The following is a 22,021-nucleotide window of genomic DNA, read 5'->3' on the forward strand; positions in this document are numbered from 1 at the left end:
AGGTCAGAGACAGGCAGGCCAGAGCAGACCCACGAATAGAGGCTCAGTCTCAGACAGACATGCAGTAGACACACAGAGAGCTAGACAGACCTCCTGAGCCGGATGGAGACGTGGCAATACCGACCGACAGACACAGACATATGAGACTCAAGCAGAGCCCCGGAGACAGAGACGGGCAGGGAACCTGCACTCAGGACATGCACAGCTCCCTGTGGATATGGGTGCGTGTGAAGAAGACACTGAGACACAGAATCAGATGGCAGAGAAGAGCAGAGAGAGAGACAGAGAGGGTGATGAGAAGGACATGGAGCCACAGTGATAAGTATGGCTCACAGGAAGCTGGCGAAGGCCTTGAAGAAAGAAGGGGCCCAAACAGGGCCTGTTTCGCTGTCCTCTGGCTAGAGGACCTGGGGCCTTCACAGGAGGCCTGGCAGAGCCATCCTGCCAGCTCTTCTTGCCGCGCTCCCGGGATGGGAGGGGATCCTGGCTGCACAGGGGTTAACCCCGCAGCCCGTCCTCCCTTCCCCTCCATCCCTTCCCTTGGCTTCTCTCACTCCCTCCTCCCCAGCTCCCTTTACCCAAAGCCCTGGGTATCCCCCCCCTTGGTAACCAGACCCTGCTTCCTGTCTGAGATTAAGGGCCTGTCTGCTGAGATTCCCCAGGAAGGGGGGCACAGCCTCTCCCCAGGGCCTCCCTGAAGCATAGCCTGGCATGGCATGGGTATACCCATGGTGACAGAAGTATTCAGCTGCCCAACATCTTACTGCCCCTTTGGTCACCACTTGGGGGTGATGTGTGGGGGTGTGGGTCTTATGTGAAGAGCTGGGCAGGGGTAGAGGAGTTAGGTCTAGAGAGGATGGAGGCTCACCGAGGCTGCCAAGGGACCGAAGTGCAGGGCTCAGGTGTAGTCTGGAGTCAAAGGGTAAGGGCTGTCCAGCTGGGCAATGGGGGCATTGGGAGCTTCAAAGGGTGACCTGGGCATGTGAGCCTGGAGCTCTTGACCTTGGGATCATCTCTCTATTCTGTGTTCACACTGACCACCTGGTGCTGGGTGCTGGGGACTCAGAACTCCTGCAGCTGTCACTGGGGGGGGGGGGCGGGGATCTACAGGTGCTTGTCACTCCCTTTACCCCTCCCTGGCTATTAATCCGATGGTTCCGGCATGCTCTGTGAAGGCCTGGCAGTCTGGGCCCCGAGGGGGTGGACAGGCAGAGTCAGATTCCCAAGGATCCCTGGGAAGCTAGATGTGGGACAGGAGCAGGGGGTGGGGCTGAGGGCCCGGATCACAGGGGTTTCTCTGTGTGTGGAGTGTGCTCACACGTGTGGGCAATGGTGGGTGTGCACAGGTGGGTGTGTTGTGAGTCCACACCTGAGGGGCAGTGGGTGGAAGGGTTCGAGAACGATGGTCACCTTGATAGGAGTTCTTTTGGGGTGGAGACTGATGCTCATTCACTTGTGACCCCAGAGTCCCCAGGATCTGGTTTATCCCAGCCCTGAGCACTGGAGGCTCCAGGGAATGGTGTGCAGGCGTCAGAGCAGGCCTGTCCCCTTCTGCGATGGCGTCTTTACAGGAGGCTTCTCTTTTGGCTCAAGGCCCTGAGTGGAGGCTGGGGGATGGATTTGAGGGACGCTTTGTGGATGAGCCTTGTGAGGCAGAGGGAGGAAAGGGAAGGTCAAGTAACTGGGAGGAGAGGAAAGAGGGACAGAGCCCCTCGACCTTTATAGACAGAGTTAGTCAGTTAGCTCCATTTACTTACAAGGAAACCAGAGAGGTGAAGATACTCCACCAAGTGGCACAGCCCTAGTGAGGGCTGGAGTTGCGGTTCCAACCCAACCACCTGAGCAGGTCCACCCCACTCTCCTCTGCCCCAGAGCCTCTCCCTGTCTGTGGACCTCCTTTTCACAGGTGGGCCGTCTTTCTCCTTTTCTTCTCTCTTGCCTTCCGCATGCTGGGACTGAGTCCCCTTCTGGGTGTCCAGCTTTGTGGTTCCTGTCCCTCTCCATCGCTAAATCTCTTTCAGAAATGCACTCTGAAGCCTCTCCCTTTGCTTTCTCTTCCTCCCATGCCTTACCCCCCACCCTTTTCCTTCTTCAGCCTCCAAGGCTAAAGGCAGAAATCCTGGGTCCTGGTGCCCTGTGCTCTGAGCTTCTGCCACCTGCCGTCCCTTCCCCAAAGTCCCACCCGTACCTGCCTCTCAGCCCCCGCTGAGTACAAGCCCATCCAGGAGGCTTTTGGGTCCCTGGCAGGGCCCTCAGCTGGTATGCATGTTCAGGAGAGGCTGCAGCTCCTGTTGGATTCTGCGGGGAGGATCATCCGGTCCTAGAGCATTGACAAGGAAATCCAGCATCGGTAGCCACCCTCTTGGGCTTTCGGCATCCTTCCCACACCTTGGAGTGCCCACCCTGCAGTGACTCACGGGTCAAGTTGGGACCTGACTGGAGGTAGGAGAGCCTCTTGGGAAGAGGCCCGAGAATGGGACCTGTGGAGCCTCTGGTGCCCAGCGTCACCTGGAGCCCTTAAATGCATAGATTCTGGAGCCCCCGCAGGCCTGGGAATCAGAATCTCTAGAGGCAAGTCCCAGAAATCCACATCCTAACAGCTTCCTGGCACAGTCTGGAGCGGAGGCATAGCGGTGCCGTGTGACCTCAGGGGAGCCCCTATCATCTTTGAGTCTTGATAGGAAGCAACTTGCTCAAAAGGAAGTTTGGAACACTTGCCGAGGACAGTGGGGAGAGAGAGCCAGTGCTGAGGTGGGAATGCAGGGACAATTTTCTTTTCTGTTTTCCAATCCTTTTATGATAGGAACATCTAACTTTCATATTATTATTATTATTATTATTATTAAACTATTATTGTTGGTACTGGGAATTGAACCCAGAGGCCCTCTACCACTGAGCTACATCCGCAGCCCTTTTTATTTTTTATTTTGAGACAGGGTCTCCCTAAGTTGCTTAGGGCCTCACCAAGTTCTGAGGCTGGCTTTGAGCTTGCGATCCTCCTGCCTCAGCCTCCAGAGCTGCTGGGATTACAGGTGTGCACGGCTGTGCCTGGCTTTCACTTGTTATGATTCTCCCCCACTCTTGTGGGAAGAACCCTGGGCCAGGAGTCATGAGACCAGAGTACAAGGCTACCAACCCTAGCTCTGCCACAAATGGGTTGCATGACTCTGATAAGTCATTCTATTTCCCACACTGACAATCCAGCCCGTCTCATAAAATCTGGTACTGGTTGGAGACTGGCTCTCCCATCTCAGGCCCCCAGCCTATGTTTCCTTGCTCCCACCCACTGGGGCCAGCCTTGTGGATGCTCAGCATGCTGACGGGATTGAGAGGGGAAGTGAGGGGGTCCCAGGAGGCTCATCTCCTAGCTCCTTTTTTTCCCACCTCTCCAGCCCTGGGGCCTGGAAAGGGGGTGAGGTGGCAGCAGGAAGAGGTGTCACTGCCAGGGTTCTTCTCACCTAAGCTGGCAGAGGGGCGGGACTGACGGTGGTGACACCAGGGCCACTCAGCCCCCGCTTTTCACAAGCACTTTCTTTTTTGGGTGGAAGAAATTGGAGGAAGAGGGGCGAGGAATCTGGGGTTGATGAGCCAGGTTGTAAGACCCTAATGGCCCATTAGGTTATGGGGAGACCACTCCAGCTCCCCTTATCTTCCAGAGACACGTTACCAGGGCCACCTGATTCTGAGATTCATAGCCCCTCCTGCTCTGGAAAGCTGGGTGGGAAGTCAGGTCATTCTGTTCAGAAGCAGGGGGATGGAGCACTTGACCCGAAGATTAGCATGGAAAAGAGGAGAGGGAGAGAGAAGGAGGAACAAGGACTCCATTTGGCCTTCTACAGTCAACCACTTAGTAAAAATGTCCCCCCAAAGAAGTGGCAGTATTCAACAGTCTCATGTCTCCTGGGGAAAGCATTCAGGTGAGTTTTATGGAAATCTCTTATATTTTACAAAAAGTAGCCAAGGGCGAGATCACTGTCTTTCGAGAATCGTTGCCCCACTTCGAAGAGCAGGCAGAAGCTTCCGCCTTCCTCAAGGGTTGGGGAAATGTGGGTAAAGGGTTGGGGAGGAGACCAGACCTGGGTTTCTGGTGCTGTCATGTGTCTGGTCTCCATCCTCAAGGGATGTACTGATTCTCTCTCCCCCACCCTCCCTGGGTCATGCCCGCCTCCTGGGGTCCCCAGTTTCACCTTCGCCTGCCAGTCTGCCTCTTGGTTCAGCTCTAGTTGGGATCAGAGAGTCCCTGTGGGCCCTTAAGGGTGAAGCCCTGTTGGGCTGGGACAAAAATATAGAGATGGGGCTGGCCCCTAGGGGAGAATTGGGGAGGGCAGGAATGGGGGAGAGAGGAGAAGTTAACCTTTACCATAACGAAACTGTGTTAGTTTTCAAAACACTCTTTAAAATGTAAATCTTTACATGTTGAATTGCGAAAAAAAAAATTCCATGGCACATTGTTGAGTGAAAAAAAAAAAAAAACCTATTACAAAGCAGCACGTATGGTGTGTTTATAAAATTATGTATTGTGTGTGCAAAAGATAGAGATAGAGAGATAGTGTATAGGAGTGACATCCGGAAGGATGCTCACCAAAATGTTAATCCTGTTTGCCTTTTGGGAGTAGAGTTTGGGGGAGATTTATGTAGCCTTGCTACACAAAGCTTTTGCTTTTTTGTACTGCTTAAATTTTCTATGTTTTATCCTTATATGCAAGACAACCCACAATAGTGCTAGTTTTGATTGAGGGAAAGAAAGGATACTTTTTATCAAAAAGTATGACTGCCATTGCAGAAAAGATAAATCGAGAAAGACTTGCCTCTGTAGCCATCAACTGAGGCCACCACCAGAGCATGTGCTTCCTTCCTGTCTGCCAGCTCTGCACTCTTCCAAGTGGCTTTCCATCCAGTTATGATAGACTGGAAAGTGCTACACACTGACACTGGCTGGTGTCACAGCACCCACCCGCAAAAGCAGATGTGTTTATTTCCCCAGTCCATGTTGAGACCTGTGAGGATGATTTTCAGGCAAGGGAAGTGACTTGTCCAGGTCATATGTACCCGAATCACAAGCAGAGGCAGTACTGGAACTCTGAGCCCTGGTAGCCCAATGCTGCTTCCAGTGCCCACGTGTGAGAGCTTTTTTGGACCCAGATTTGACCAGCTCAGCTCTGCTCAGCAGAGTCCAAGGCCCTGCAAACCCCGCATGGGCTGCTGCAAAGACAATCCCCCTTAAGGAACCTGCTGCCCATCAAGTTCCAGGTCTGCTCCAGGGATGGCAGTACAAGATGCACAGACTTAGCCCACCCTGGCCCCTGGTTGGAGAAGGAGGGAAACGGCTTCATGCAGTCACAGCACAGAGCCTGGGCACAAGCACTATTTCTTGAATATTTATGTTGAGGCAGCTTGGACCCTGCCAGTGGGGCGAGAATGTCCAGCTAGTCCAACCTTGGCCGTCATCACAGGCTTCCTGTAGGAGAGGGCTCTTGAGCTGAGTTTTCAAGGGTGGGTAAAATTTCCCCAAAGTTTGAGGGGGTAGAAACGGATCGTTGTTTCGGGTGGCGGGATTGGTTCTCCTAGAAGGCAAGGTCTTTAAGCGCGAGCTACAGGTCGCGGGGGATTCGCACACCTCCACAGTGCGCAGCCCTCCAGTCCTGACCGACAGCGGAGAATTCGCCGAGTATTAGCCACGAGGGGGCGGGGTGAGGCGGGGCGGGGCCGAGATGATAGGGTGGGGGGGACCCGAGAGCTTCATAAAGCCACAGCAAAGGCCGCCGCGACGCTAGTGACAGCGGCCCGCTGGAGAGGGAGCCCGGCAACTGCCGCGCGCCTGCCAAACGCGGGTGCAGGAGCCAGGCACCCCAGCCTAGGCTCCTGTGGGGCCCCCACCCCGTCCCCGGGCCCGCCCCCAGACGCCCAGCCCCCCCACCAGCCCCGTATCCCTCCCGCCTGCCCCCACGCGGGGAGGGACGCGTCCTCGACGGCTGCGGGAAGGTGCCCAGCCCACCCCGGATGGGCATCGTGGAACTGGGCTGCAGAGACATGCTGACGGGCACTGAGTCGATGCCGACGACTGACGAGGGTCGGGCGCCAGGCGCCGACCCGCAGAACCGCTATTTCTACTCCGAGCCGGGCGCACAGGACGCGGCCGACCGTCGTGGGGGCGGCAGCCTGGGGGCGCCCTACGCCGGGGGTGCCCTGGTGCCGGCTCCGCCCGGACGCTTCCTCGGAGCCTACGCCTATCCGCCCCGGCCCCAGGCGGCCGGCTTCCCCGGGGCAGGCGAACCCTTCCCGCCGCCGGCGGGCGCGGAGAGCTACCAACCGGGGGACGGCTACACGGCCCCGGACCCGCGCGCTGGGCTCTACCCCGGACCGCGCGAAGACTACGGGCTGCCTGCGGGGCTGGAGGTGTCGGGGAAGTTGAGAGTCGCGCTTAACAACCACCTGTTGTGGTCCAAGTTCAATCAGCACCAAACGGAGATGATCATTACCAAGCAGGGACGGTGAGTGGGGCGCGCGCCGAGCTGCGCTAGCTCGCGGGGTGGAGCAGGCGGGAGCCTCCGTGCCCCGGCCGGAACAAGGACTTTTTTTTCTTTCTTTCTTTTTATTTTTTCCTGGCTAGCTATCGCTAGTATGTCCGTGTCCTTTGCAATTTTGGATGAAGCTTTAGGAGGCAGGAGTAGGGTTGTGAGGACGGGGAAAGCTCTTGAGAGGTTGGTTGCGCCCAGGGTATTTCACCAACAGCCGAAGAACTCGAGGAGGAGACGGATGTGTGCTCGCAAAGAGGAGTTATCCTGGTGGAGGGAAGAGGCACCTCTGGCTTCTTGAGAGTTGGTGCGCGCCCCTGCCCAGCTCTCTGCCTGAGTGGGGGTTGCAGCGGGCAGCGGGTAGCGGGCAGCAGACGCTCTGATTCTGGCGGGGCTAGGCTTCTCTTAGCCCCTCGGTGTGGGAAACTGGAGCGTTTGGATCAACATCCCGGCTCGCTCTCGGCCGGGCCACCGGGCCCAGCCCACCCACTTGGCTTTTCTGCTGCTGTGTGCTGGGGCAACTTTGGTGCTGGTGGGGGTAGGAGCAGGCTGGGATTTGGTGACATGGAGAAGCTGTAGCCAAGTTTCCTTTCCGGCCTTACTTTGAGATCATAAGTCTTGAGTGTGTGTGTGTGTGTGTGTGTGTGTGTGTGTGTAGCAGAAGGGGGACAGTGAGGCTTGTTGGGGCAAGATCCCTTCAGGCATTAATACTCAGACCTAAGGAGGTGAAACTCACTTAGGGCCCATGCAGGTGCCACCCTTTGGGACTAGCTCCTGAAAACCTGCTCACTCCTCTGCCCAGATTGTCATTAATTCAGCCTCTTGGAAGAGGGAACCCCTTGGCTCTGTGTCTCTGGAACCCCTGAGTTCAGTGCAGGAGGATTTGGGGTTGAGGGTGCTGCTTCCGGATAGCGCCTCCTGAGTGAGGAAAGAAAGAGAAACTTGCAGTTTGTGTGGGGATTGTTTAGTAAGCAACACCCTGAGTGGGCCTTGCGTGTCTGAAGTGTGTACCCACCCTTCCTGGGGCAGGGGCGGGGGGAGCAGCAAGGTGCTCCGTGTGCAAAGGCTGGGTCATTGGTGGGCCTGGATGATGGGGCCCAGGTTGAGGTGCTGAAGAGCAGACACCAAGGGTGAGGATTGAGAGGGACAGTGGGAAGGCCTGCAGGGCTTGCGGGTGGGTAATCAATCTCGGCATTGCTGGAGCATCTTCATTTTACCCCCAGACGATTTTTGTGAGTGGCCTGGGGCTGAGGGATCAGGCTTTAAGCTGCTGAGCTGGACCTCTTTTCCTGGGATGAACCCAGGAAGGTGGCACGTTCTTTTATGGCCTTTGATAATGTTTCACCTTCTCAACCCCAGTCCCTCTCTGGTTGTCCCTGGGCCAGGCTTCTGGTCCCAGTGTGTCTGAATTGCAAGGGAACCAGAAGATGCTGTACAACCTTCTCACTGCACAGGCAGGGACACAGAGATAGCAAGAGACACTTCAGAGGCTACACGGCACACCCATTCTGGTAGAGCTGGTGCCAGAACCCAGCTGGAATCTGCCTGGGTGTCCTTCTTCAGATCCCCATGGCCCTCAGTAAAAACAGGCACTCATGCTGTCTGAAGGCCTTGCTGGAGGCGCTGAGTGCTTTCACTTCCATTATTTCACTGTACCTTAGGTAGGCCAAGAAGTCTCCCCATTTTACAGTCAAGAACACTGAGGTGCACAGATAGCTAGTGTTTGCACTCCAACACACAGCAGATCAGAAGTGGGCCTCCTAACCCTCGGCCCTGTTGTGTGGTTGGCAAGGTCTCCCCATGGGGCCTGACCAGGGTCTCCATGGCATTGTTGGGCCTCTGCTGCTACAGTATGGAGGACTGGGGTGAATGGAGCATCAGCCAGAACTTCAGGGATCTGGCTGGAGCTGGACTGGTGCCTTTCCGGGCTTCAGGGGGATTTTCTAAGTGTGGGTCACCATCTGCACTTCTATGGCCTCCTGCTTCCCTTTATGTTCCTGCTACATAATTCTCACTTGAAGAGTCTTGTCTCCCTTTTAGACCCATGCTTTTTTCCTTCTTTTTGTTTCATGTTGGGGATGGAACCAAAGGCTTTGAACATGCTAAACTTAATTTATGTGTGTGTGTGTGTGTACTGGGAATTGAACCCAAAGATGCGTAACCTGAGCCACATCCTCAGCGTTTTTTTTATTTTTTACTTTGAGGCAGGGTATCACTGAGTTGTTAAGGATCTTGCTAATTTGCTGACCTCAAATTTATAATCCTCTACCTCAGCCTCCAGTGTCAGTGGGATTACAGGCATGTGCCACCATGCCCACTCCATTTTTTTAAATTATGAAAAATCCCACTATAAACTGGGTGCAGTGGTGCATGCCTGCAATCCCAACAACTAGGAAGCTGAGGCAGGAGGATTGCAAGTTCAAGGTCAACCTCAGCAATTTAGTGAGGCTCTAAGCAACTTGGAGAGACCCTGTCTCAAAATAGAAAATAAAAAGGACTGGAATGTAGTTCCATGGTAAAGCACTCTTGGGTTAAATACTGGGTATTAAAAAAAAAAAAAAAAGCCTGCTATATAGAAAAGTAGACCATAAAATGCAACAGGCTTCCATCTACCCATCACCCAGCTTCAAGAGTCATTAGTAGTCTGGGGTTGTGGCTCAGTGGTAGAGCGCTCACCTACTTCAGCACTGTATATATATGTGTGTGTGTGTATATATATATATATATATTTTTTTTTTTTTTAAAGAGTCTTTATTACTGGTCTCATCTTCTTGTTTCTTTTTCTTTTTTCTTTTCGTGGTAGTGGGGCTTGAACCCAGGGGTGTTCTACCTCTAGACTACATACCTAGCCCTATCAAATATTTAAAAATTTTGAGACAAGGTCTGGTGAAGTTGCTGGGTCTGACCTCAAACTTGCAATCCTTCTGCCTCAACTTCCCCAGTAGCTGGGATTACAGGTATCTGTGCCCAGCTTATTTTTTCTTTATCTTCACTCACTCTGACCCATCCTGTCTACAACGGTATTAGTAATGTTGTAATTACATTACTACATTAGTTAGTTCTCTACACACTTGTAAAAAAATGGATCTTAAAAAATAAACACAATACCATTAGTAAACTTGAAAAGAAATTCCTAAATATCACCCAGCTTCCTTTCTCATTTTATAAATGTGTGTGTGTCTGTGTGTTTTACATTCTCACACTTTGGGGCCCATTCTAAGGGTCCACTTTGGATAATTTGAGGTTCCTGTTGGTTGGGGTCAGTAGTCCTCACTTTTTCCTTTGACACTGCCCCTTGGATCAGGCCTTAGGGACCCCATGTGCAGGGCAGGAGACAAAAGACACACCACTCCCAATTCAGTCCCACCAGCCTAGCATGGACCCCATATATTAGCTTGGGCTCTGGTGATCTGGGAAGTCTGTGGTCATTTCTTCTTCCTTCAGGATTTTGGGCTCAGAGAACAGCTTCCTTCCTGTCCCCCTGCTTTGCCAAACTGGCCTGTCCCTCTGTGGGTTCTAGTGACCTGCCAGTCACCATCACATCACCCACAGCCTTCTTTCTTTTTGAAAAATTCTTCCACCCCAGGCCCACCCACAGCCCTGCAGCCTTTCACCTTGGGCTGACTCACTTGGTCCCAGATCCTTCCTCTCCCTCCCACCCTAGACCCACTCCTTGGTATGGACTAGAAGCAGTCACACTCTCACCCATGGGTGGAAGTGAATGGGAGCAGAGAATGATTCTGTGTGGGGAGACTGGTCAAGGCAGCTCAGACAGGGATTGGAGGGAGAATCAAGAACAAAATGGCGGATGGGCCCACAGGGAGACTTTGATGTCTAAGTTTGTGTGTCTGTAGAGACTTTGGGCAGCCTGCTACTGCCACTCGCAGATTTGTGCTAGTGTTTCTGTGTGGACTGTGTGTTGTGAATGTGTTGGCAAGTGTATAATAGCTGATGGTAGACATTCTTAGTAGAGGAAGAGAGGCCCGGGTCTCTGTGGGTGTGTGGGTGTGTATTAATTGCTGGTAATCCCCACTTTTCTGGGTGTGATTGGTTGATTATTATAATTAAGATAACTTTGGGGAGCTCTGTTGTTCAGTAGCTCAATTTGCATTTGTATGTGTGAAGTTAGGGGTTGACAAAACAAGTTCAGTCCCACGTGGGCCTCTCTAGCCCCACAAGCATTATTATTTTCCTTTCTCCATAGTCCTAACTTCTAGCATTTTTTGGATCTTAAATTTATTTGTTTATTTTTTAAGCAGGGCACAGTAGTGCATACCTGTAATCCCATTTACTCAGAAGGTTGAGGCAGGAGAATCTCAAATTCAAGACCAGCCTCAGCAACTTAGATGCTGTTTCAAAATAAAAAATAAAAAGGTCTGGGGATGTGGCTCGTGATAGAGCATCCCTGGGTTCAAACCCCAGTACCCCAAAATAAAATAAAATATTTTTTTAGGTTTAAGCCTGCTTTTTATCAGGACAGACTGGCTTCCTTTCTCTTGGGGCAGGTGCAAACAACTTTCTTTTCTTTCTTTTTCCTTTTCTTTTTTTTTTTTTTTTAAGCGGGAACCTTGCCTATGTTGTCCAGGCTGGCCTCAAACATCTGGGCTGAAGTGATTCTAGGATGACAGGCACATACCACTGTGCTGGGCTCAGTTTTGCTTTTTGGTGCAGCTGTTTGTCAGTCGCTAACTGATTTCTATTATGTTGAACTGAGGTTGGTAGGAGGAGTTGCCTTAAAGCCTGAGCATATTTTATATTTTGGTAAGTAAGGGTATTACCAGAATACCCGTTTTTTTTGTTTTTGTTTTTGTTCTCGGTATTGGGGATTGAACCCAAGGCCACTGTACCACTGGGCCACCTCTCCAACCCTTTTTATTTTTTATTTCAAGACAGGATTTCACTAAATTGCTGAATCTGGCCTCAAACAGGTCATCCTACTGTCTCAGCCTCCTGAATCACTGGGATTATAGGCTTGTGCCACCATGCCTGGCTATTTTTAAAATTTTTTTTTTTTTTTTTGGTACTGGGGATCGAACCCAGGGCCTTGTGCTTACAAGGCAAGCACTCTGCCGACTGAGCTATCTCCCCAGCCCCTATTTTTTAAAATTTTGAGACAGGGTCTTGTTAACTTGCCAAGGCTGACCTCGAACTTGAGATCCTCCTGCCTCAGCCTCCTGAGTCACTGGGATTACAAGTGTGTGTCACTGCTTCTGACCAGAATATCCTCTTAAAAGGTGGTCCCAATTTATACCCCAGTAGTCTCTGAGAGGACTCTCTTTCCCGCAGCCTCCTCAGCAGTAGGTGCTATCAATTTTTAAAACAGGACCAACCAACCAAAACTCTACTTCCTTGTTATTTTTATTTGCCTTTGAAAACAGTGAGGTGGAGCATGTGACAGGTGCTCAGGATCTGAGGGGTTGGTTACCGCTACCTTGTGGATCATCTTGAGGCAGGCTGGCTCTTAGGGACAGCAGAGGGTCTTGGACTCTGTCCTCTGAGGGTGGGATGGCAAGTGGCTTGGTGGGCTTGGTGTGGTACTAGACCCATTCTCCATTCCTAGTTTCTTTCAGGCAAGTGTCATGTAAATTAGGGGGCTACTTAGGGATTCCAGCTGGTGGTGATTCTGCACTTCTAGGGTGAAACTGAGACCTCCCTTCTCTCCACAGTATGCCATCTGTGTCTCCTCCATTTCCTGCTATTAGTAACAAAAGCAGAATGGGAGCCAGGTGTGGTGGCTCACGCCTGTAATCCCAGCAGCTCGGGAAGCTGAGGCGGGAGGATTTTGAGTTCAAAGCCAGCCTCAGTAATTTAGCGAGGCCCTAAGCAATTCAGCCAGACCTCGTCTCTAGATAAAATATAAAAAAGGGCTGGGGATGTGGGTCAGTGAGAAAGCACCCCTGCGCTCTATCCCTGGTACCACCCCCCAAAAAGGAGGAGGACTGTCCCCAAACTTCTCCAAGACTCAGTTTCTTCAAATATAAAATTGGAAAGAACATTTTGCATCTCAACAGAGTGGCTTGATGAACTGGCTGGTGTCTAGTAGAAGCTCAATAAATGAGTTCCAGGGCTGGGTTTGTGGCTCAGTGGTAGAGCACTTGCCTAGTATGTGTGAGCCCTGGATTCCACCCCCAGCACTGGCTGTGGGGGTGGGGGAAGTGTTCCCTTCCATTCCTTTGTGCCTAGAAATTTGAATAGTTACAAAATAGGAAATATTTGCGTGACCTTACCACCATTGTGTATTGAACTGGTGAGAGGAATGTGTTCAAGCTATTCTCTCCCTCTAGGTTGTTCAAGGCCTGATCCCTCACCTTTGATTCCTCTAGTTGATTGACCTGCTGAACCCCTGGGGCCCAGAGAATGGAACCAGGACTCTGTTCTTTGTTCAGGATCCTCCAAGGCCAGGGGAAACCAATAACCCTGGGCCTGGGAGAAGGTGGAATGGAGATTAAACAGGACAGAAATGAGCTAAGTTTCACATTTTTTGAGCTTCTTAACCACTTTCAGAGGAATAATGAACAGGAGTTATTTTATGGGTGAAGAAAACTAAGGGTTAGTTTGGGAATCAACTTATCCGAGCTCATGGGACCCATACATTTCTTTTTCTCAGCTGAGGAGTCTAGATAAGACAGGAATATGACAGCAACCTCCTAGGAGACCTGCCCAAGATTGTTAGGGTTATGGTTTGGGACCCTCTGGCAACTAGGATCCACCGAAAAGTGTCCCTGGGCCATTGGAACTCTCCCTTCCCAGCTTTCCTGACTCAGAGGCCAGTAAACCTCATGCCACAAGACTTCCATGGGAGGAGGAGGTGGGTGGGCATGGAAGGCCCACTCCTGACAGCCCTGCTCTTCCAGCCGCTCACTGGAGCTGGTGGTGGACGGCCTTGGTGCCGGTGGAGGTGGTGCGACTGGGAAGGTGAAGTGGTGGTCGTGGTGATGGTGGAGGTGGTGGTTGGAGGGAGCGTGGTTGTGATGGTGATCCTGGCGGTGGCAGCTGTCACCTTGGTGCTGTTGGTGGGGTTGTGAAGGTGAAGGTGGTGGTTGAGATGGTGGTGAGGGTGAAGGTGGTTGTGACCGTGGACTGGTGGTGGTCATGATGGTGATGATGGGGGTATTGATGGTGGAAGTGGGGGGGGAGGAGAGGGTTTCCTTTTCTGAATTTTTAACTCTGGCACAGTGGGGGATACTGGAGCATCCCACCCACTAACTTCCTCTACTTTTCCTGGGAAACCAAGACTTTGAGCATGAAGACTGTGTTTGATAGACTTTTTTTTTTTTTTAATATTTTTTTAGTTGTCAATGGATCTTTTATTTAATTTATTTATTCATATGCGGTGCTGAGGATGGGACCCAGGGCCTCACACATGCCAGGCAAGCGTTCTACCACTGAGTCACGACTCCAGCCCTGTTTGATAGACTTTGACCTTCTTTCAGGAGGTCAGGAAGCTTCCTGTCCACCTAGGATGTTAGCCACTTCTCTGAAGGTCCAGACCTGGGGCAGGCCATACTACATACAGATGTCAGGCTCAGGAGTACGGGACCAGGAGGGCCTGTGGGTGGGTGCCCTGCGGCTAGGAGCACATTGCACAGAGTGGGAAGAGTCACAGTGGAGAGGACAGATGGGGACTGAGGCACACAGACCTGCTGGGAATGGCCTATGAAGACTGGCTTGTGCTTTGCCCCTCCTAGGAAATGCCCTAAAGTTAGAGACCTCTGGAAGGAAAACATTTTAAAAATTTCTTGGGCTGGAGGTATAACTTTGTGGAAGAGAGTGTGCCTAGCATATGTGATACCTAGACTCAATCTATACCCTGTGTGTGTGTGTGTGTGTGTGTGTGTGTGTGTGAGAGAGAGAGAGAGAGAGAGAGAGAGAGAGAGAGAGAGAGAGAGAGAGAGAAAGGAGGGAAAGAGAAAGCAGACTCTCTAAGTGTGTGCTGATTGTCATAGTCTAAATATTCCTATGACTGATTTCAGGCCACCAATGTATGTAGTTGGATGTGGAGTTGGGGGGAGATGCCCAGCACCCCACCTTCTGTACTTTCGCCGCATGGGTACAGCAGGCCTAAATAACCTCAAGAGTTAGTAAAGTAATGGGAAGTGATGATTTCTCAGTATTGATTACCTTGGCTTTTCATTGAATGTATTTAATTGTAAATTTATATAATTGAATTTTAATTATGACTGCATTTAACAACTGACTGGCAAACTTCCTGAACCCTTTCCTGCTGGCTGTGGTGAGCGGGTGGAGGCCGGCCGCGGCACCCCAGGTGCACACTGGCGACTGGCGGAGAGCAGTGGCTGATGGAGCTTGGGGGCTGTCTGTTCTTGCAGGCGGATGTTCCCGTTTCTGTCATTCACTGTGGCTGGGCTGGAGCCCACCAGCCATTACAGGATGTTTGTGGATGTGGTCTTGGTGGACCAGCACCACTGGCGGTATCAGAGTGGCAAGTGGGTGCAGTGTGGAAAGGCAGAGGGCAGCATGCCAGGTAGGTGCCCTAGGGAGCGGTGGGCATGCTTTTTCTCCAAGAGCGGGCGCCCCCTGGTGGATCCCCCAAGCCATTGTCCCTGGCATGTAGGACTGAATTCCACATCCCTCCCCACCTCACCCTACCTTGGGTTTGTCCTCACTTTTCACAGCTGTCCCCCTGCCCTGCCCTGTCTGGTCCTTTCCCTGTATTCCTCTCCCCTTCAGAACAGGGTAAACTCCACATCACCAAGGGGCTGCTCTTGGGCTGCTTACCTAAGAGGTTAACTGTCCACAGGAAACCGCCTGTACGTCCACCCAGATTCCCCCAACACTGGAGCCCACTGGATGCGCCAGGAAGTTTCATTCGGGAAACTCAAGCTCACCAACAACAAGGGAGCCTCCAACAATGTGACCCAGGTAGGACCTCCATCCCTGGAAATGGCCCGCCTAGAATCTGACACCTCCTAGGCCCCAGGAGGGCCAGTGGGGTGATTCTGTTCTGTAAGAGTCCCTTTCCTTCCTCTCAGTTCTGGTTCTTTCCCACCCATTTTGGGAGAAAGATGAGATAGGAGGAAGCTGAATCTCAGGTAGGGATCACATTCAGGTCAACACAGGTCAAGCCAACCTGGAGCCCTCTTCAAGGAATCCCAGGCTGCCCTGATTTGTCACTGTGACGGGCCTAAAGCCAGTCCCAGTGTCCCAGGGTATGAATACGGAGCGTTTCCACATTGAGAAATTCTGTGCACTTTCCCTAAAAGGCCCTCTTGGGCTCATCTCTTGGTCACAGTGGACTTCTGGGAATAGGGGAGGGGAAAGAGGCTAGAACTGGTGCCCCAAAGAGACTGGTGTTGGAAGACCTGGAAGAAGTTACCTGGTGGTAGGACAGGGAAAGGCACAAGATGACTTCAGAGTCCTTTCTAGTCTCGTGGTAGGGCCAGTCATCGATGGGGTGGAGGATCCATAGGGCCATGCATCCAGACCTAAGGCCATCACAGGGGGAGGGGGATCCCCTGAACTCCCTCCCACACCCACGACCACCTGGCTCCCTCTTCAGATGATCGTGCTGCAGTCCCTCCATAAGTACCAGCCCCGGCTGCACATCGTGGAGATAAATGACAGTGAGCCAGAGTCCGCCTGCAACGCCTCCAACACGCACATCTTCACTTTCCAAGAAACCCAGTTCATTGCCGTGACCGCCTACCAGAACGCCGAGGTGAGGCCTGCCCAGGCCAGCGGGGCCTGAGCCTGGGATGGGGCAGAGGGTCAGCACTGGTGCCCACAGTCTTCCTTGGGAGGGATTTTGGAAGTTCCCAGGCTCCAGACTCAGGCTTTGGGTGACTCTGTTTCCCCTCTCTCTAGATCACTCAGCTGAAAATTGATAATAACCCTTTTGCCAAAGGATTCCGGGAGAACTTTGAGTCGTAAGTGCCACCGAGTTCAACTCACTTTTGGTCCCTCCTGAGATGAAACTCAAGATTGGTGCTTTCTCTGCCTTGGAGGGTGGGGAGGGTTCTGGAGGGTGGGCAGGCCAAGGAAGTGAAGGTCAGGGAAGGGACGTGCAGCAGGTGGGACCTCAGTGACTGGTTCATCTGGTGACTTGCATCTTCCTGCTTTCTATTTTTTTCTTAGCATGTACGCCTCTGTGGACACCAGCGTCCCCTCCCCACCTGGACCCAACTGTCAACTGCTTGGAGGAGACCCCTACTCACCTCTCCTGTCCAACCAGTATCCCATTCCCAGCCGCTTCTACCCTGACCTTCCTAGCCAGGCCAAGGATGTGGTATCCCAGCCTTATTGGTTGGGGGCCCCCCGGGACCACAGTTTTGAGGCTGAGTTCCGAGGAGTCAGCATGAAGCCTGCATTCCTGCCCTCTGGCCCTGGGCCCACCGTGTCCTACTATCGAGGCCAGGAGGTCCTGGCACCTGGAGCTGGCTGGTCTGTGGCTCCCCAGTACCCTCCGAAGATGGGTCCAGCCGGCTGGTTCCGCCCCATGCGGACTCTGCCCATGGAACCTGGCCCAGGAGCCTCTGAGGGGCCAGAGGAGCAGGGCTCCCCCTCACTGTGGACTGAAGTCACCCCCATCCGACCAGAACCCAGTGACTCAGGACTGGGCGAAGGAGACTCTAAGAGGAGGCGGGTATCCCCCTACCCTTCCAGTGGCGACAGTTCCTCCCCTGCTGGGGCCCCTTCTCCTTTTGATAAGGAAGCCGAAAGCCAGTTTTATAACTATTTTCCCAATTGAGCCGAAGACAAGGTGAAATGAACCGATTCAGTGTTATTAGGTTGGAGGATGCCAACTGACTTAGAAAACAGACGCAGGGTGGAGAAGACCCCAGCTCCCTCTGTCCCTTCTCCATATAGTGATTGGTTGGGGAAGAGGGAGGCCAAGAAGGATCTGGGGTTCACTTCCTGGTCTACAACAAAATGTCAGAGGAGTGGCCCCTGCTCCTTCCTCTGCCCAAACTACAGTCATGTACCTGGTGCTGCTTCTCGAGGTTGGTCCCACGGAGAACAGAAAACGGATGCAAGGTCTTGGACACAAAGGAGCTTTGTGGCTTCCGGTGGGGTGGGAGGCTCAGGTGGGGAAGGCCAGCCCTTCTTCTTTGTGGAGTAGCTTTCAGGGGCTTTGTTTGTGAGTGTATTAATCCCTGATCTGAAAATAAAGACACATGGATTTTATAGGAGTCGGCCAGCCAGGTCAGGGAGAGGACTCAGGTGGGTGGACAGCTGGCCTGAGACCCACCTGCTTGGAGATGAGACAGTGGGGTACAGAGGAAGGAGCTGGGACGGGGGGTGGTTCCCATCTTGCCGAGCGAGGTCCTGTTGGTGGTGTTTGTATGTGCACGTGCTTTTCCTAGTCTTTATTTTTATTTTTCGGATGAGGAAATCTATTTATTGTACAGAGAGTGGTGTCTCGATGTATTTCTTTGTCTTCATCACTTTCTGAAAATAAAGATGAAACTGTTAAGTGTATCCTGCTTCCATGCCAGGGTGGGGGGCTCATCTGGGGATTGCTGGTCTAACAAAGCTCTTCTGTGGGTTTTCATTTCTGGGGTATCAGCCAGAAACCTCAAGTGGCCTCATTCAGGGGATAGGCTGAGTTAGGACAAGGTCACGGCCTTACCCTCGGGGCACAGGTAGATTTTTTTTTTTTTTTTTGCAATGCTGAGGATTGAACCCAGGACCTTGTGCCGTGTCTTGGGACAGGGAGGCCGCTCTGCCTGTGTGTGCGCCTGGCTTGGGGAGAGGAGTAGCAAGGGCCAGGCAGGGCGCAGGGCTGGGTGGGCTGGAGGCTCTGTGGTGAGTGAGACCCTTAATTTCTCTTTGCATTTCTACAACTCCCCATCTTCATATCTAAGGTTGTTTAAGAATTAGAATAAATATAAATTAAGCTATGTGGCACTGCTGTTTTTGTAGGTCAAGAACAGCAACTATTGGCAATTTCATGCAATTCAACCTAATACAAGTAAAAGGGCTTAAGATGGTGCCTGGTGACCAGGAAGTGCTCAGGGTGTAAGCCATCCTTACCATATTCTACCTCTCTGTCTGTCTCTGCGAATACACTGACTTGTATTTGTAAAATAATACACGCTTTTAAGAAAAAAATTCAAGCCATGAAGAGAGGTATAGAGATAGCAATAAAATATCTGAAATCTTACCATCAAGAATTATCATTAATAATCAGGAGCCTGTAACCAGAGTGACTCAGGGGGCTGAGGCAAGTTTGAGGCCAGCCTCAGGAACTTAGTAAGACCCTGTCTCAAAAATAAATAAATAAATAAATAAAAAGGGCTGGCTGGGGATGTAGTTCAGTGGTAAAGTATCTTGGGTTCAATCCTTAGTACCACAGGAGGAAAAGAATTACCATTGATAGGCCAAGCCCAAAAAACCAAAGGCCAAATGTTTTCTCTGATAAGTACATGACAATATATAACGAGGGTGGGTTGCGGTGGGAAGAGAAGAATGAAGGAACTTTGGATGGTGTAGAGGAAAATGGGGTGGGGGGGTGGGGGACAGAAAGCTAGTAGAATGAAACAGACAGTATTACCCTATATATATGTGTGATTACATGAAAGGTGTGAATCTACATTGTATACAACCATAGAAATGAAAAGTTGTACCCCATTTGTGTACAATGAATCCAAATGCATCTGTAAAAATAAAAAAAGATTTTAATGAAAAAACAAATAAAAGGATTACCATTGACATTAGATGAGCTGTAGAGAAATAGTTCATAGAATTCAAATCTTACTGAAAATGCTATTCCTTTGTGTAAACTGTTGAATTTTAGTTAACAGAATTTAATGATACAAAAAAATCAAGGCCTGGGGTTGTAGCTCAGTGGTAGAGCTCTTGCCTAGCATGTGTGAGGCACTGGGTTCAATTCTCAGTACTGCATATAAATAAATAAAATAAACGTCCATCAACAACTAAAAAAATAATTAAACAAAAATCAAGCACACAAACAAAAACACAAAACTCCCAAGTGGAATGAAGGAACTGTTGAACTTGAGATAAATTTTTTCTCACAAATTATTTTCTGGGCGGACATTCCCAAAATTAAAAAAAAAAAAAAATTGTTCCTGAATGAACACTCTTAAGTTTTCGAAAGGGGTTTATGGGAAATACTAAGAGGCTGACATTACTCTGTTTGCTTTGCCCCAGTACGGTGTGTTACCCTTCTTAACCAGGAACCATACCTTGACCTTTGGCTTTTCCTCACAATATTGTTTGGAGCAGAGGAAATGTCACTTCTGTCTCAATTCACATTTCTCCTTTCCTGGTCTCTACCAGATGCCACTCTATCACCTTCTAGTCAGAAGGAAAGGATGAGGACACACACTTGGCTCCACTTGCTTTAGATTTGGAAACTTTTTTTTTTTTTTTTGCGGTGCTGGGGTTCGAACCCAGGGCCTAGTGATTGGGAGGCAAGCGCTCTACCAACTGAGCTACATTCCCAGTCTGGAGACTCTTAATATGTAAACAGCATTGGGAGTTCTGCCACCCTGCACTTGGGGTTCATGCTCTTCTCTCGTCCTCCTCTACCTTCAACTGTCACTTTCTGGAGTTAATGGTATTAAGTTGGTGCCATGATTTGTATCTAGAAATGTCCCTCTACTGCCGCTACCCTCCCCGCAAAAAGCTGATGTTTTGAAAGCGTGATCCCCAGTGCAGCAAAGTTCAGAGGTGGGCTTTTAGGCAATGGTTAGACCATGAGAGCTGTAACCTCACCAGTGGTTTAATCCATCTGAAGGAGTCATCATTCAAATGGACTCTTGGGTGGTGACGGTAGGCAAGTGAGACATGGCTGCTGAAGCAGGCAGGTAACTGGGAGCATGGCCTTGGACTATATAGTCCCTGGCTTCCCCCTCTCCCTCTCCCTTTTCCCCCACTCATGAGCTGAGCCACTTTCCTCCGCCATGATGTTCTGCCTCACCTCAGGCCCACCAGCAACAGAGTTGGACTGACCATGGACTGAACCTCTGAAACTGAGCCCCCAACTTTTTCCGCTAAGTTGTTCTTGTCAGGTTTTGTAATCGGAGCAATGAAAAGCTGACTAACACAGTTCAGTCTGTTTCCTTTCTTAGGAAACTGTTGTTGGTAATAACAGTTCCCTTTTCCTTCATAATTTTTAAATTGTTTTTGTTCACTTCACTAGATAAAAAGTGAAGGGAGTCGTGGTAGGTCTATATTCCATGATCTTTTTTCCCAAGTCTGGTTGAGGAAGTTTTGATGCTGTTATTTGACTCATATGGGTTATTATTATATTTCTTTACCAAGTTAGTTTTTTTGAGGGGAATATTAGGATAGAAGTCAGGGGTCTCCACCCACAGGGCTACACCCCCAGACATTTTTTTTTTTTTTTTTTTTTTTTTGCGGTACCGGGGATTGAACCCAGGGCCTTGTGCTTGTGAGGCAAACACTCTACCAACTGAGCTATATTCCCAGCCCCCCAGACATTTTTTTAATTAAAATATTTTTTATTTTTACAGACTGCATTTTGATTCATTGTACACAAATGGAGTACAACTTTTATTTTCTATGGTTGTACATGATGTAGATTCACACCATTTGTGTAATCATACATGTACATAGGGTAATACTGTCTGTTCTCATTCTCTATCTTTCTGTCCCCCACCCCTTCCCACCCCTTTTTCCTCTACACCATCCAAAGTTCCTTCATTCTTCTCTTCCCCCTGCCACCCCCACCTCATTATATATTGTCATGCATTTATCAGAGAAAACATTCAGCCTTTGTTTTTTTGGGCTTGGCCTATTTCACTTAGCATGATATTTTCCAACTTCATCCATTTACCAGCAAATGCCATAATTTTATTCTTCTTTATGACTGAGTAATATTCCATTGTGTATATATATCACAGTTTCTTTATCCATTCGTCAATTGAAGGGCATCTAGGTTGGTTCCACAATCTAGCTATTGTGAATTGAGCTGCTATGAACATTGATGTGGCTGCATCACTGTAGTATGCTGATTTAGGTCCTTTGGGAATAAACCAAGGAATGGGATAGCTGGGTCACATGGTGGGTCCAGTTTTCTGAGGAATCTCCATACTGCTTTCCAGAGTGGCTGCACCAATTTGCAACTCCACCAGCAATGTATGAGTGTGCCTTTTCCCCCACATCCACGCCAACAATTATTATTGCTTGTGTTCTTGATAATAGCCATTCTAATTGAAGTTAGATGAAATCTTAGGGTGGTTTTAATTTGCATTCCTTTAATTACTAAGGATGATGAGCACTTTTTCATATATTTGTTGATCACCTGTATATCTTCTTCTGTGAAGTGTCTGCCCATTTCCTTAGCCCATTTGTTGATTGGCTGCTTTGTATTTTGGATGTAAAGTTTTTAAAGTTCTTTATAAACTTTGGAGACGAGTGCTCTGTCTGAAGTGTGTGTGGAAAAGATTTTCTCCCACTCTGTAGGCTCTCTTTTCACATTATTGATTGTTTCCCGTGCTGAGAAAAATTTTTTTAGTTTGAATCTATCCCATTTATTGATTCTTGCTTTTATTTCTTAT

At 50.2% G+C, this 22,021-nt stretch overlaps 1 protein-coding gene and 1 non-coding gene across 2 annotated transcripts; one reads left to right on the forward strand and one right to left on the reverse strand.

Moving 5' to 3' along the window:
- Positions 1-5,864: 5,864 nt before the first annotated feature.
- On the forward strand, positions 5,865-18,106 carry Tbx21 (T-box transcription factor 21). The gene is made up of 6 exons (XM_047546467.1): positions 5,865-6,491; positions 14,846-15,000; positions 15,277-15,398; positions 16,036-16,194; positions 16,341-16,402; positions 16,611-18,106. Exons 1-6 carry the CDS (start codon positions 6,001-6,003, stop codon positions 17,221-17,223), a joined length of 1,602 nt encoding a protein of 533 aa, XP_047402423.1. The 5' UTR covers positions 5,865-6,000; the 3' UTR covers positions 17,224-18,106.
- Positions 18,107-20,855: 2,749 nt separating this feature from the next.
- Positions 20,856-20,929, reverse strand: Trnav-cac (transfer RNA valine (anticodon CAC)). Its single transcript has one exon. It is a non-coding gene; the product is annotated as a tRNA-Val (tRNA).
- Positions 20,930-22,021: the final 1,092 nt, after the last annotated feature.

This window comes from Sciurus carolinensis, chromosome 3, assembly GCF_902686445.1.
Source record: "Sciurus carolinensis chromosome 3, mSciCar1.2, whole genome shotgun sequence".
Classification (NCBI taxonomy): Eukaryota; Metazoa; Chordata; class Mammalia; order Rodentia; family Sciuridae; genus Sciurus; species Sciurus carolinensis.